Source organism: Sminthopsis crassicaudata, chromosome X (assembly GCF_048593235.1).
Source record: "Sminthopsis crassicaudata isolate SCR6 chromosome X, ASM4859323v1, whole genome shotgun sequence".
NCBI classification, from domain to species: domain Eukaryota; kingdom Metazoa; phylum Chordata; class Mammalia; order Dasyuromorphia; family Dasyuridae; genus Sminthopsis; species Sminthopsis crassicaudata.
In genome coordinates, this window is record NC_133623.1 from 288,934 (window position 1) to 303,664 (window position 14,731).

The 14,731-nt window shown below is 38.5% G+C and overlaps 1 protein-coding gene across 23 annotated transcripts in view; it reads right to left on the reverse strand.

Annotated features, from left to right (window-relative positions):
* Nucleotides 1-14,731, reverse strand: part of LOC141548335 (uncharacterized) — a 360,889-nt gene that overhangs the window by 18,051 nt on the left and 328,107 nt on the right. For 15 of the 23 annotated variants that reach the window (XM_074277137.1, XM_074277136.1, XM_074277135.1 and 12 more), the window contains 2 exons: nt 11,990-12,121; nt 3,195-5,113 (listed from right to left, as the gene is read on the reverse strand). The exons of 4 other annotated variants lie outside the window; for them this stretch is intronic. In XM_074277137.1, the coding sequence (XP_074133238.1) occupies nt 3,896-4,978 (1,083 nt within the window). In that variant the 5' untranslated portion in view covers nt 4,979-5,113; nt 11,990-12,121 and the 3' untranslated portion in view covers nt 3,195-3,895. Of the gene's footprint in view, nt 1-3,194; nt 5,114-11,989; nt 12,122-14,731 lie in introns of those variants that run through there. 4 more of the 23 variants (XR_012483901.1, XR_012483899.1, XR_012483900.1 and 1 more) reach the window with 2 other exon arrangements.

Sequence of the window (14,731 nt, forward strand, 5' to 3'; positions counted from 1 at the left end):
AACCCTTTTTCAAATCCTTAATTTTTCCCTGATCAAAAGGACTGTATCTTCTCCTTTCTTGACCTGAAAAGTCAAGCTCTTCAATCACATTTATTGAATCAGATATAAGCTGCCCTTCTTTGTTATCCTTAACCAGTGCCTTTTGTAATCTTGTCATAGGCTGCTTCATAGGTAGTGCTGATTGTATTACTGCCTCTCCCCCTCCTCCTTCTCCCTCCACCCATGAAGGGTAATTGAGGGGGGAGGGTCATGAGATGGGGAATGCCCTAATGGATTCTGCTGTGAAACATTACACTAAGAATTATACTTTACTCCATTCTCCTCTGATTCTTCTTCCTTTTCTCCTAGTTTATCTGGATCCTCCTCCTCCTGCTCTTTCTTCTTTTTCCTTATTCTATAACTTATATGATTTCCTAAAGACAATTATATAAAATTATATGTATAAAGTACTTCTTTGGAAATTGTGTCAGGTCCATTATCATTGTAGTATTCAGATGGTTGCTCTCCTACTAATTTCCACTCCTCTAGATCTAATTCTTTTTCCTTAGAGAACCAAGGAGATCTGTATTGTAATGTTTCTAAAAGTTCAATGATCTGCTCCCAAGTTACACTCAAACCTTGGCTTTTCATAAATTTAACCAAGCTTTCTACAAATTTTCCTTGTGTTGGAGAAAGCTCCTTTCTAAACATTTGTCCCATTTTAACTGGAATACTACTTTAGTCCTTTGTAAAGTTTCCTTCTTGTACTCACCCTAATTTCACAGATGTAGGTTCTTGGTCCCATGATCAGGCACCAAAATGTAATGTTCTCTTTGATTCAGCTTTTTTGGGGGGGTCCCTAGGAGCAGCCTTTGTTTCCGTTCAGTAATCACCACAAGTGCAGCCAAGTGTTAAAAGTCCAAATCCTTTATTGTTTCCTTCAAAGGCCTCTCTCCTTCACTTGGGGCTTGACTAGTTTTCTGTTGGCCTTCAGGAGTTTTGATTTCAGTGGAGAAGTGAAGGAGGAGAGCCTTCCACCAAGGTGGTGTGAGATGAAGTGAATGAATAGTGCAAGGGTTTGTGCTCCAGACTCCAACCACCACAAAGGAAGACTATGGAATGAATCTGTCTCAGCCTGCAAGAGCTTCTAGTGCACTTCTCTTCTCTGGCTCCGAGAGCTTCCCCTCTGTGGCTCTCAGTCCCTGCTTATATATGCTCCACACTGAGTATACACCAATCATTATATCACTAGGAAACCATTATTTGTTATAGGATTAAATCGATGCTAAACTAGATTTAACCGTTGTCTCCTCAATTCCACTTAGTATCTTGCTTCAAACTCTGGCTCATAACAATATCCCTTGGCCATTCCTCAACTGGGGAATGACTTGTATTCTTATAAATTTGACACTGTTATTTACATATTTCAGAAATGCTACATTTATCAGAACACTGATCATAAGGATTTTTTCCCAGCTTTGTATTGTAATGCTGGGGAAATTGAGGCAAGATAGAGATTAGAGAGTTTTTAATATTTTGTTAATTGGAGAGTATAATTGACTGGACAGGACTCCCATCTCAAAGTATCCAGTGGCAAATGTGAGACTCCCAAGTCTTTTATATGACTTTGAAACAAAGAAGAAAAGAGCAGGAAGTTTTCAGAACCATTTGGTTCTGGCAGGATGAGGGAGGCTATACTAGGAATCCAGAGTCCTGGTATCTGAATAATATCTGAATAGTATTGCATTAGAAATGCTAACTTTGGCAATTAGAGTTGAGAAAGAGATTAAAAGAATTAGAATAGGTAATGAGGAAACCAAATTATCACTCTTTGCAGATGATAGAATGGTATACTTAGAGAATCTCAGAGATTCTAATAGAAGGTTATTAGAAATAATCCACAACTTTAGCAAAGTTGCAGGATACAAAAAAATTCACATAGATCATGAGCACTTTTATATATCACTAACAAAATCCAAGAGCAAGAGATACAAAGAGAAATTCCATTTAAAATAAGGAGACAAATCATGAAGGAGATATTAAAGACTTTGGATGTTATTCCCGACTAGTCTTGTGGTGATTATTCTGCTGAAAAGAAAGTCCGTTTGGAGGACCTCCAGAGAGCTACCAGAACATTACAAATAACAATAACAAGCTAGTGTTTGATGAACCCAAAGGCTCCAGCTTGTGGGATAAGAATTCACTGTTTCACAAAAACTGCTGGGAAAGTAGGAAATTAGTATGGCAGAAAATAGGCATTCACTCATACATAATACCTTACACAAAGATAAGATCAAGATAAGTTCATGATCTAGGCATGAAGAATTAGATTATAAATAAATTAGAAGGACATAGGATAGTTTACCTCTCAGACTTGTGGAGGAGGAAGGAATTTGTGACCAAAGAAGAAATAAAGATCATTATTGAACACAAAATAGGAAATTTTGATTATATTAAATCAAATTGTTTTTTATAAACAAAACTAATGCAGGGAAGATTAGAAGGGAAGCAATACACTGGGAAAACATTTTTTCAGTCAAAGATTCTAATAAAGACCTCATTTCCAAAATATATAGATAATTGACTCAAATTTATAAGAGATCAAGCCATTCTCCATATGATAAATGGTCAAAGGATACGAACAGACAATTTTCAGATAAAGAAAATGAAACGATTTCTAGTGACATGAAAAGGTGCTCCAAATTATTATTGATCAGACAAATGCAAATTGAGACCACTCTGAGAGACCACTACACACCTCTCAGATTGGCTGACAGGAAAAGACAATGAATGCTGGAGGGATTGTGGGAAAACTGAGATACTGATACATTGTTGATGGAATTGTGAAGGGATACAACCATTCTGGAGAGCAATTTGGAACTATGCTCAAAAAGTTATCCAACTGTGCATACCCTTTGACCCAGCAGTGTTACTCCTGAGCTTATATCCCAAAGAGATATTAAAGAAGTGAAAGAGACCTGTATGTGCAAAAATGTTTGTGGCAGCCCTTTTTGTAGTGGCTAGAAATATATTTCCCATGATTGTACATGTATAGCCTGTATTGGTTGGCTGCTTGGAGGGGGAGGAGTGAAAAATTTGGAACTGACAATGAATGTTGAAAAGTGTCTATGTTGAGGTGTGGAAATAACAGGGAGAGATCCCCTCTGCTCACAGAGGCAGGTCCAAATGTGAAAGAATTCTAGAACCCTGAAATCTGTGGCAAAAACAAAGTTTTATTGTTCACTAAGGAGCTCTCTCATGTGGAATTTAGCAGACTGTGTAAACAGACCCCTGTTTTATGTGTAAATCTGGAGCTGTGGGACACTGAGCTGATTATCAGACAAAGATCTCCAATTGAATGATGCTGCTTAAGTTGGGAAGGACTTGTCTGGGAAAGTATGCTTTTCCCCAGACTTTTCAGTGTCTGAGACACCAAATCTAGTTTTAGGGTTCGCTCCCATCATTTCCCCGCTCAAGCAGTCCCCCCAAATTCATCTGGGGTAAAGGGCGAAGGTCTCATTCTTCTGTAATGGCTTCGAGCTGACAAGGGTTGTAGAGATATCTCTAAGTTCACTGGGGGTTCAGGGCAAGAGGGGAAGTATGAGATCTGAAGACAGCAACATTAGCGTCCAAGGGGTGTTGTGTGTCCCAATCAGTCGTCCCATGATCTCCAGGTTGAAGGAGCAGTTGAAAATTTGTAGCTTGGAGCCTAGAGGAAAACAATCTCAAGAACAGTTTGAAAATGCAGGAGCCTGATATGAGTAAAAACAATAATAGCTGGGAGTGGAGTTAGTAGAGTAGTTAGTAGACATCACAGCCAGGAATACCACGCAGAGGAAGACTGGGGGGGTGTAAGGAGTCTCCCCCAAATGTCTTGCATCCAACCAGCTTTCCCTATGATGCTTTGGCAGGTGGTTCATTGGCCCAGTAAGGTTGGAAAGTCTTTCTGTTCTAAGTATTCTGACCAGGGAACTATCTTTGCTGTGCCTCTCTTTAAGAACCAAAGAACTTTTTGCCAAAATCCTGGCTTCAGTCTCCTTGAAGGGGTGGGGGCTGTGCCTGAGGTTCTAGCAGTATATACAGTGAAAGGAGCACTTAAGTGGCCCAGAGTGCAAGATCCATAGTGCTTGAAAGGTGTTAAGCAATGGGTGGAGAGAATTACTGGTGGGGGAGGGTCCCAGTCAGAGGCATTCCTCTTCACTGGAACCTTGGAAACATTGAAGTAGAAGGGAGATTTTACTTTACAGAGAAAAGTATATCCCTTTGGCGCACAGATGCTGCCTGAGGTCAGGTTCTGGAGCAGCCTCCTGGTTGCCTGTCCCCAAGGATGACTGGAGTTACATGACATTCTATCAGTCACAATGTTGGTTTTCAGGAGCTTATGAAGAAGCCTCAAGGAAGGTGCTGTAGAAGCATCATGGCTGAGTTTGCCAGGATAATCCTGGAATGGATAGCCTACAGTTACTCTGTGGGAAGGTCCATAGTCATAGGTGCATCTCGCCTGAGACCCACCGATGCAGCTAGTACAAGTTGCTGAGGTGAAATTGCGGCAGGCTCCAGAGAGGTCACACTCCCTGGCCCCCACAGTATTGGTGGTACAAGTCAGTGTCCCCACATCAGGTATGTAAACATGGCCATTATGGGCCACGGTGACAACTACTGCCTCTGTGTGGTGGTGATGTGTAAAGATGAGATCTTTCCCAGCAAGAAAACAGGGGACAGTCGGGTCAGAGTAGTTCCCCTGGGGGGTCGCTAGGACAAAGGGAGTGGCGTCCAGGGAGGAGACAGTGACATGTGGGAATGGGACCTTTGCCAAAAATGCATAAGGCCGCCTCTGTGGGCCACCTTGGGGGTGTTGATGGCACAGCCAACAATCCTGGCCCCCCCCATTGCCCACAGAGTTCCCTAGTCTGCCCAGGAAGTCGTCTCCCCACTGGCGAGGGCTCACAGAGGAAGACCAGGAAAGCTGCAGACAGAGTATTAGGAGTAGAGTGCTCATGGTGAGAAAGGAAGCAAGGAGATTCTAGTGAGAGAGAGAGAAACAGACGATTTCACTCTTCTTTCTCCAGAGTTTTGTCAGGGTTCTTGTGGAAGAGAAACTTCAGCTCGGGCTTACAGGAATATCCTGAGGTATCTGAAAGAGAGATAATGCGCAGCATTTTTAATCCTAGAAACATGAGTCCAGCTGGGGGCCCCTTCCAGTTTGACTGATGCTGGAGTGATCACAAGGACCTCTTATGGGCCTTTCCACCTACACATACAGGGTCAGACCCCTGAGGCTTCCAGGTCCCCAGGATTTGCAGGAGAGGCGGCCTGAGCATGAGCAGCTTTAGGAAGATGCTCGTTTGCATATTCAGAAAGGGCCTTCTGAACTGCTCAGAGCTGAGTGGCAAACTGAGTGGCCAGGTGCTATTCTGGATCTACAAGAATGTCAGTGGTTAGAAAAGGCTGTCCATGCGGGAGTTCAAAGGGCTCAGCTTAATGTTCTTCCAAGGGGCACTTCGGACTCTAAGAAGTCCTAATGGGAGATTCTTTATCCGTTCCTCTCTGGTCTCTAAGCACACTGTAGTGAGGACTCCCTTGGGAGTCTGCTTCATTTTCTCCACCTTCCCAGAAGCCTGAGGACACCAAGCAGAGTGGAGGAGGTAGGTGATTTGGAGTGCTTTGGCTACAGCCCAGTTTACCTGAGAAGTAAAGGCCGGCCCACTGTCCCTCTGGAAGGAGCTAGGTAGGCCAAAACGAGGTTTGATCTCTTTCAGTAAGCATTTTGATACCTCCTGAGCCTTCTCAGTCCTGGAAGGAAAAGCTTCTACCAACCGGGATGATACAGGAACAGCAAAGGGCAAAACCATCTTTCAAAGTGTCCATCTAGACCTCCAGAGTCACTTCCAGCTCTAAATAGTGATCCCGGCATCTTTTCCCACTCTACATCCAATGATCTTCTCTAACTTAATCCACTAAAACTAAGAAGGCCTCAGTTTATATATCTGTAAAATGAAGCACATGACATTCAGAGTGCAGTCTCTCTTTTAAGGTCCCTGAGGCAAAGAGATTATAATTCACTTCAACAAATGTCCATGGATCCAATCCCCATATCCCTGTTACTATTGTGTCAGGTGTGGTGGCAAAGAAGCTCTGCCCCTTCTGGAATCATATAACATGAAAAGGCAGGCTGGAGATTAAAAGACATATAGGAGGGGGAGTTCAAGCATTAAAAAAAAAAAAACTAAACTGAAAAAATTAATAATTAAACATCAATCACATCGATTTAATTGTCAGTGAAACTGACAATCAATTTATTACATTTATCATTAATTAAACTGATAGAGCAATACATTAATTACTAAATCAATAAAAATCTAATAAATTAATAAACTGTTTAAAGTAATAGAAATTAATTAATAGCAAATGGATGGAATAAATTGATTAATTAATAAAATAGAGGAAGATATTAATACAGGTGATAATCAATTATTAATTAAATTATTAAAAATAAATAAACTGAAAACCAAATCCTCAATGTGATTTCCACTCCAATGGGCCTGGATGAGGCATCAGAACACATGCATTTGAATTCTCCTGACTCAGCCATTGACTACCAAGTAAATTAATTGATAAAATTGATGAATTAATGCTAAAATTAATAATAAATTGATACATCTATTTAATTATTAATAAAATAATTAACTGATTGGTAAAAATTTAAGGAATTAATAAATGAATGAAATTTATTCAAATTAGTTAAGAATTTATTTGAGTATTTAATAAACTAATAAGAATATTAACAAAAGTAACATTATATATTAATTAAGTCAATTATACACTAAAGAAGAAAATAATAGAAAAAACATCCACAAATAATATGACTCTCTTTGGCTCTCTTACTCCCTTTTTCTCTGATTCTTCCTCTGTTTTTCACTTTCTTTAACTCTGGCTCTCTATTTTTCTATTTTTCTGTCCCTCCCTCTGTCTCTATCTATGATGTCTGCTTCTCTCTCTTTTTCTAAATTTCTCTATGGTTCCCTGACTTTGTTTCATTCCTGCCTCTCTCTTCCCCTTTCTCCCCTCTCTTCCCCCCATCTCTCCTCCCTTCTCTCTCTCTCTCATATATTTCTTTTTTTGTCTCTATTTTTATCTGTCTCTCTGGCTGTCTCTGTCTCTTTTTATCTCTTTCTCTTAGAGAGACTCTGCCAGCAACAAAGAGTTGTGTCTCATACATTCTCTTCTACCAAAGCTTGAATTTAAGAGAGAGAGAAAGAGAGAGAGAGAGAGAGAGAGAGAGAGAGAGAGAGAGAGAGAGAGAGAGAGAGAGAGAGAGAAAGAATTTCTCCCTGCTTTTGTTTAATATCCAAGTCTGTGAATTGCACTAAATATCAAAAATTGAGTGACTATCTCCATCCAATGGCCATAATATATAACAACAGCTAAATTAAATTGTGAATATATACATTTATTTAATTCACACCTGGAAAAATGAATTACAATTTCTCTCTCTCTCTCTCCCTCTCTCCTTTCTTTCTGTGTCTCTCTCTTTGTGTACTGCCTCTTTCTCTGCTTCTCTTGGACAATATCTTTTCCTTTGTCTCACTGTCTGTCTGTCTCTTTATCTAAGCTCTCTTAGTTGCTCTCTCTTTCTCACTCACACTCACTCTTTCCTCCACCAGCAGCCCCACCACTCTCTCACTCCGTTTTCTATGTTTCTCTCTGTTCCTCTATCTCTGTTTCTTTCACTCGGACACTTTTTGGCTCTCTCACTGTCTCTTTGACATTCTCTTTTCCGGATTCTCTCTCTTGTGCTCACTCTAGCTTGCTATGTCTCTGACTTTGTCTCTCTCTTTCTCAACCTCCAGCTCCCTCGCCCTCTATCTGTCTCTCTATCTGTCTCCTATCTATCTATCTCTATATATTTGTCTATTTTTCTGTGTCTCTTAATCTTTCTCTCTGTGTGGTTCTATCTCACTGGCTTTGTCTGTCTCTTTTATTTTTTATGTGTTGACTCTTCATCTCTTTCTCTCTCTATTTTTCTTCCTCTTTTTTTCAGTCTTTCTCTCTGTCTCTCTCTCTGTCTCTGTCTCTGTCTCTGTCTCTCTCTCTCTCACACACACACACACACACACACACACACACACACACACACACTTTGTTTTTTTCTCTCACTCTCTTTGTTTTTCTATCCCTGACCTTCTGTTTCTCATTCTTTTTCTCACTCATACTCAACCTTTTCTTCTATCCCCCCTCTCTCCCTCCCTCCCCCTCTTTCTCTCCTTCCTTCCCTCCCTCATTGTTTTGGTCTCATTCTTGCAGACAAATAGACAGTCAGATGTACAGAGAAGAAAAGCCTGAAACGAGACAGAGAAAGAGAGAAAGAAATTGAGACAGAGAAAGAAAAGTGAGAAAAAGAGTGAGAGAGGAGGGAAGGAGGAAGGGAGGGAAGGAGGGGGGGAAAGCATGAGAATAAGTGAAAAAGAGACAGAGAGAGCCAGAAAATAGAGAGAGAAAAACAGAAATATAGAGTCACTCAGGGAGAGAAACTAAAAGATATTGTCTGAAAAAAATAGAGAAAGAGGCAGAAAGAAAGACAGTTAAAGAGGAGGGAGAGAAAGTAGTAAAGAGAGAGAGAAATAAAGAGAAAAAGAATATGAAAGACACAGAAACAGATACAGAGAGATAAAATGATGAATAGACAGAGTTACATAGAATAGAAATAGAATGACAGAGAGAGACAGACATACAAAGAGACCGTGAGAGAAAAGATACTATCTGAGAAAAATATAGAAAGAGACAGAGAAAGAGAATGAATGCCAGAGCGAGGCAAAGTGAGAGAGAAGGAGAAAAAGGAAGTGAAGAAAGTGCCAGAGGGAGAAAGAGAAAGCTAGACAGGAAGAGACAGTGAATAAGAGAAAAAGAAGCAGAGAGGGTCAGAGAAACTGAGAGAAATAGGAGAGAAAGAAAGCAACAGAGTCAGAGAGAAAGAGACAGACACAAAGAGACAGTCAGAGAGAGCGCCAGAGAGAGAGAGCTAGAATGAAAAGGAGAGGAAGGAAGGAGAATCAGAGAAAAGAGAGAGAGAAAGAGACAGACAGATGGACAGAGGTTCAGTGATCCAAGGCAATCCCGAAAGACTTTGAACAGAAAATGACATCTGCATCCAGAAAAAGACTTAAGGAGACTGAATGAAAATCAACACATACTATGTTCACTTCTATTTCCTGTTTTTGGTTTTTTTTTTTATTTCTCCCATGATTTTTCCCTTTTGTTCTGATTTTTCTCTCCCAACATGATTCATAAAGAAAAGTATATTAAAAATAAATAAACATACTATAAAAAAATAAAAATAAAAGATTTAATAATTCCCCTAGACAGCAAGTAATTCAATACATGTTAAACATATGCAGTTTAAAACACAAGGATTTACATGGATGAATGCTGAAAACTATCTTTGCATATGTGGTAAAAATGAAAACAATTATTATTAAAAAGAGAGAGAGAGAGAGAGAGAGAGAGAGAGAGAGAGAGAGAGATAGAAACATCAAGCCTCTGAAAACAGTCTCATGCAAGAGAGAATAGATGCACTTCAAGAAAGATCTATGTCCCTGTGCTGAAAGGGGGTGCTCATCCAAGATCCCAGAGTGTCCAGCATAGTCAGTGAGAGGGTCTTAATGACAGCAGATCAACAAGAGGCATCCTTGGTTCTGGGTCAGTAGGACAGCAGACCAGTGACACAGCCTCCAGTCCCAGGGCAGAAGGCAAATTGCCAGCCAAGAAAGCCAGACTACAGCCTGGAGAGACCACATAGGACTCCTACCATGAGAAAACATCAAACACAAGGGGTTTCTGTGGTCAAAGTAGCACATGAATTTTGGGTAGTACTTCCTGTAGCCCAGTAGCAGAGTTTGAACTGAAGAGTCATAAAACTGGAAAAGAAGAAAAAGAAAGGAAGGAAGAAAAAGGAAGAAAAAGGAAGAAAAAGGAAGGAAGGAAGGAAGGAAGGAAGGAAGGAAGGAAGGAAGGAAGGAAGGAAGGAAGGAAGGAAGGAAGGAAGGAAGGAAGGAAGGAAGGAAGGAAGGAAGGAAGGAAGGAAGGAAGGAAGGAAGGAAGGAAGGAAGGAAGGAAGGAAGGAAGGAAGGAAGGAAGGAAGGAAGGAAGGAAGGAAAGGAAGGAAAGGAGGGAAGGAGGGAAGGAGGGAGGGAAGGAGGGAGGGAGGGAGGAAGGAAGGGAGGGAAGGAGGAAGAATACAAAACTACTGTGGTCACAGAAAATAGCAAAACAACTTAGAAGAAAACAAAACACTGACATAAGAAATCTCAAATGCTGATATGAAGTGAGCTCAAGCCCAAAGGGGATTCTTGGAAGCATTCATACAGAATTTCAAAAGGCAAATAAAAGATATAGAATAAATATTAGGAAAAGAGCCCAGAACTGTGCGAGCTAAGCAAGGAGTCAACAGGTTGGGAAAAGAACTGATTAAAGACAATAGTTTTACAAAAAATACAATCTCCAAAACTATTTTTTAAAAAATGAAAACACTGAGGAAATCAATTCTTTAAAAAACACAATTTGCAAAATGCAAAAAAAAAAAAAAAAATACTGAAGAAAACAAAATATAGGAAGGCTAACTTTAAAAAATCATACGTTAAAAACTAGAACAGGATAAAGGAAACAATTTCTCTGTATGATGTCAAGAATCAGTAAAATAAAATGAAAATAAAGGAAAATAAAATAAAATAAAAAATATAAGAAAAACGGCCAAACTGGAATATAGATGCATGAGAGAGCATTTTCAAATTATTGGTCTCCCTGAGAGTCAGGGACAAAACAAACAAACAAACATAGAGCTTGGATAGCATTCTTCAAGAGATCCTCAAGTATCACCAGGCTGATATAATGGCAGCAGAGGGCAAAATAATCATTAAAAGTGTCCATCTAGACCTCCAGAGTCACTTCCAGCTCTAAATAGTGATCGTGGCATCTTTTCCCACTCTATATCCAATGATCTTCACTCACTTAATTCACTAAAACTAAGGAGGCCTCAGTTTCCATATCTGGACAATGAAGCTGACGATAATGTACATGGCATTCAGGGTACCATCTCTTTTTTAAGGTTTATGATGCAATGAGATTATAATTCACTTCAATAAATATTGATGGATCCAGTCCCCATATAACTGTTAGTATTGTGTCAGGTACCGGGACAAACAAGTTCTGCCCCTTCTAGTAACATACAACCTGAAAAGGCAGGCTGCAGATTAAAAGACATATAACAGGGGGAGTTCCAGCATTAATGAAATCAGCAATCCTCAAAGTATCAAAAAAGAGATTATGTCTATTTAAAAATTAAAATTACAAGACATGGTTCTTGCTCTCCACATTACAAAGGTGAAATGACACCCTAACCCTAACCCCTAAATGCCTCCCGACTCTAACCCTAAATTCGCGCCTTTAAGTTTCTATCAAATCACATGCTAGTGTTAAGATATATTCTAAATAAGTATAACGCCATCTTTGGCTCTTTATTTTGTAAATCTGAAAATGTCTTTTTCACAACTAGACTTTTTCATACTTAAACTCAATTATTTTTTTCTTTACTTGCAGAAACCTATTTAAATTTGTTCTGTTTGTTTCTTTGGACAGACCATTTTAAGTAATGTGTAACGCAGTATATTCTATAATCTGCAGTGTTTGGGTATTTTTGAGGTTAGGAACTATTTCCTAAGGTGAAATAAGTATATTGTCAAAATAATAAAGTTTTGTTAATTAAAAAAATCATTTAAAAGTAAATATTCTTCATTTAAAAAAAAAATGTTCCTCTGTCACATACAGAAAGAGATCCCAGAAAGACAGTCCTAAGAAACCATCATGATGATCTCAAAGAAAAAGTACTACAAGCTGCCAAGAAAGGAAAACATCAACTCAAGTATAGAGGAGCCACAGTCAGAGTGCTTATGGCAGCATCTGCAGTAAAGGGTGGAAGGCCCATATTCTCCAAGGCAAAAAACCTGGGTTTACTTACAACCAAGAATCCACTACCCAGAGACCCATCATCCTTCAGGGATGGAGAAAGAGCTTGAATGAACAAAGGGACGTTGATTCATTCTTCTTGAAAAGACCAGAACTAAACAGAAAAACTGATCTTCAAACAAGCCTAGAAAGAAAACAAAAACATGGTATTTAAAGGAGAAACTGTTTCCATCCCCAGAGGAGAAAATGATATTTTTAGCTCTTTAAATCTCTTTTCTGAGGTCAGAAAGAGACACAGGGGCTGGCAGCAACAATATGATATGATGATCAGTTCTGATGGACGTGGCTCTCTTCAATGACATGATTCAGCCCACTTCCAATGGTCTTTTGATCAAAAGAGTCATCTATACCCAGAGAGAGGACGGTGGGAACTGAGAGTGGTTCACAGCATAGAATTCTCACTCTGTTTGTTGTTGTTTGCTTGCATTTTATTTTCTTCAACTTTTTGTTCTGGTTTGATTTGATTTTTCTTGTTCAGCAACATAATTGTATAAATGTGTATGCATATATTAGATTTAACATATATTTCTACCATGTTTAATATATATTGGGCTACTTGCCATCTAGAGGAGGGAAGTGGGAAACTGGAACACAAGGTTTTGCAAGGGCTAATGTTGAAAAATTATCCATACATATATTTTGAATAATAATAAAAAAACTTTAAGAAAAAATAGAAAAAAGAAATTGCATTTGATGTGATAATATGAAAGAAAAAAAAAGCATTTATAGATTGAAAAAAGATTGTATTGGGAAAAGAAGATAAGGGAGTTATGATGGGATAAATTAGATCCTATGGAGACTTACTAAAATCAAGAGAAAGAAGAGAAGAGGATCAGCTCCTCCAGTGTAACTGAGGCAACAAAAAAGGAAGAATATACATACTGGACATAAGTAGACCTGTTAGACCTCTTTTCCCTATCTCCAAGGCATCAGGGGCAGGGGCAGGAATGAGAAGACAGTGGACACAGAAAAAGCATTTGACTCATTGCTTTGTTCCTCTTTGGCCTCAGAGGAAGGTAGGATGAACAAACAGCTCTCAGTCACCCAGAGAAGTGTAGCATGGCAGAGGGAAGCCAGAAATTTACTGAAGCTTTCCCAGTTTCCCTTGAAAACCACATGAAATCAAGACTCTGGGTCACCCACTATCACTAGTACTATTCAATATTGTATTTGAAATGTTAGTTTTAGCAATAAGAGACGACAAAGAAATTAAAGGAATTAGAGCAAGTAATGAGGAAAGAAAATTATGACATGAAACAAAATAATGTCAGGAAGGTATACTCAGAGAATCAAATAAAAAACTATTACAAACTATTAACTTTAGCCAAGTTGCAGGATGCAAAATGAATCCATGTAAATCTTCAGCATTTCTATATGTCACCAACAAAGTCCAGCAGCAAGAAATACAAAGAGAAATCCTATTTAAAATAAAACAATATATAATATATAAAATAAAATAAAATAATTGTAGATGATATAAAATATGTGAGATTTTACCTGCCAAACAAAATCCAGAAGTATAGGAACACAATTACAAAACACTTTCCACACAATAAAGTTAGATCAAAACAATGGGAAAATTACCAAGTGCTCATGGGTAGGACAAGCAAGTATAAGAAAAATGGCAATTCTCCCAAAATTAATCAACTTACTGAGTGCCATACCAACCAAACTATGAAGAAATTACTTTACAGAGCTAGAAAAAATAAGAAAGCTCAGAACAAGAATTTCTAGGGAACGGAGGAAAAAATTTCAAAGGAAGGTGGCCTAGCTGTGCCAGACCCAAAACTATATTATAAAACAAAAGTCATCAAATCCATTTGGTGCTGGCTAAGAAATAGAGAAGTTCATCAGTGGATTGGGTTAGGTTCACAAGACACATTAGCCAATGACTATAATAATCTAATGTTTAATGAACTCAAAGACCTCAGCTTCTGGGATAAGAGTTCACTATTTAACACAAATTGCTTGGAAAATTGTAAAATATTAGAAATAATTCAGAATTTTAGCAAAGTTGCAGATTACAAAATAAATCCACATAAATCCTCAGGATTTTTATACATTACCAACACAATCCAACAGCAAGAGATACAAAGAGAAATTCCATTCAAAATAACAGTCGATAGTATAAAATATTTGGGAATATATCTACCAAAAGAGAGTCAGGAATTATATGAGCAAAATTACAAAACACTTGCCACAAAAATAAAGTCAGATTTAAATAATTGGAAAGACATTCAGTGTTCTTGGATAGACCGAGCGAATATAATAAAGATGACAATACTCCCCAAACTAATCTATTTATTTAGTGCTATACCAATCAGACTCCCCAGAAACTATTTTAATGACCTAGAAAAAGTAACAACAAAATTCATATGGAAGAATAAAAGGTCGAGAATTGCAAGGGAACTAATGAAAAAAAAGTCAGAGGAAGGTGGTCTAAGTGTACCTGATTTAAAGCTATATTATAAAGCAACAGTCACCAAAACCATTTGGTATTGGCTAAGAAATAGACTAGTTGATCAGTGGCATAGGTTAGGTTCACAGGGCAAGATAGTGAATAAAAATAGCAATCTAATCTTTGACAAACCCAAAGATCCCAAATTTTGGGATAAGAATTCATTATTTGACAAAAACTGCTGGGAAAACTAGAAATTAGTATGGCAGAAACTAGGCATGGACCCACATTTAACACCACATACTAAGATTAGATCAAAATGGGTCCAAGATTTAG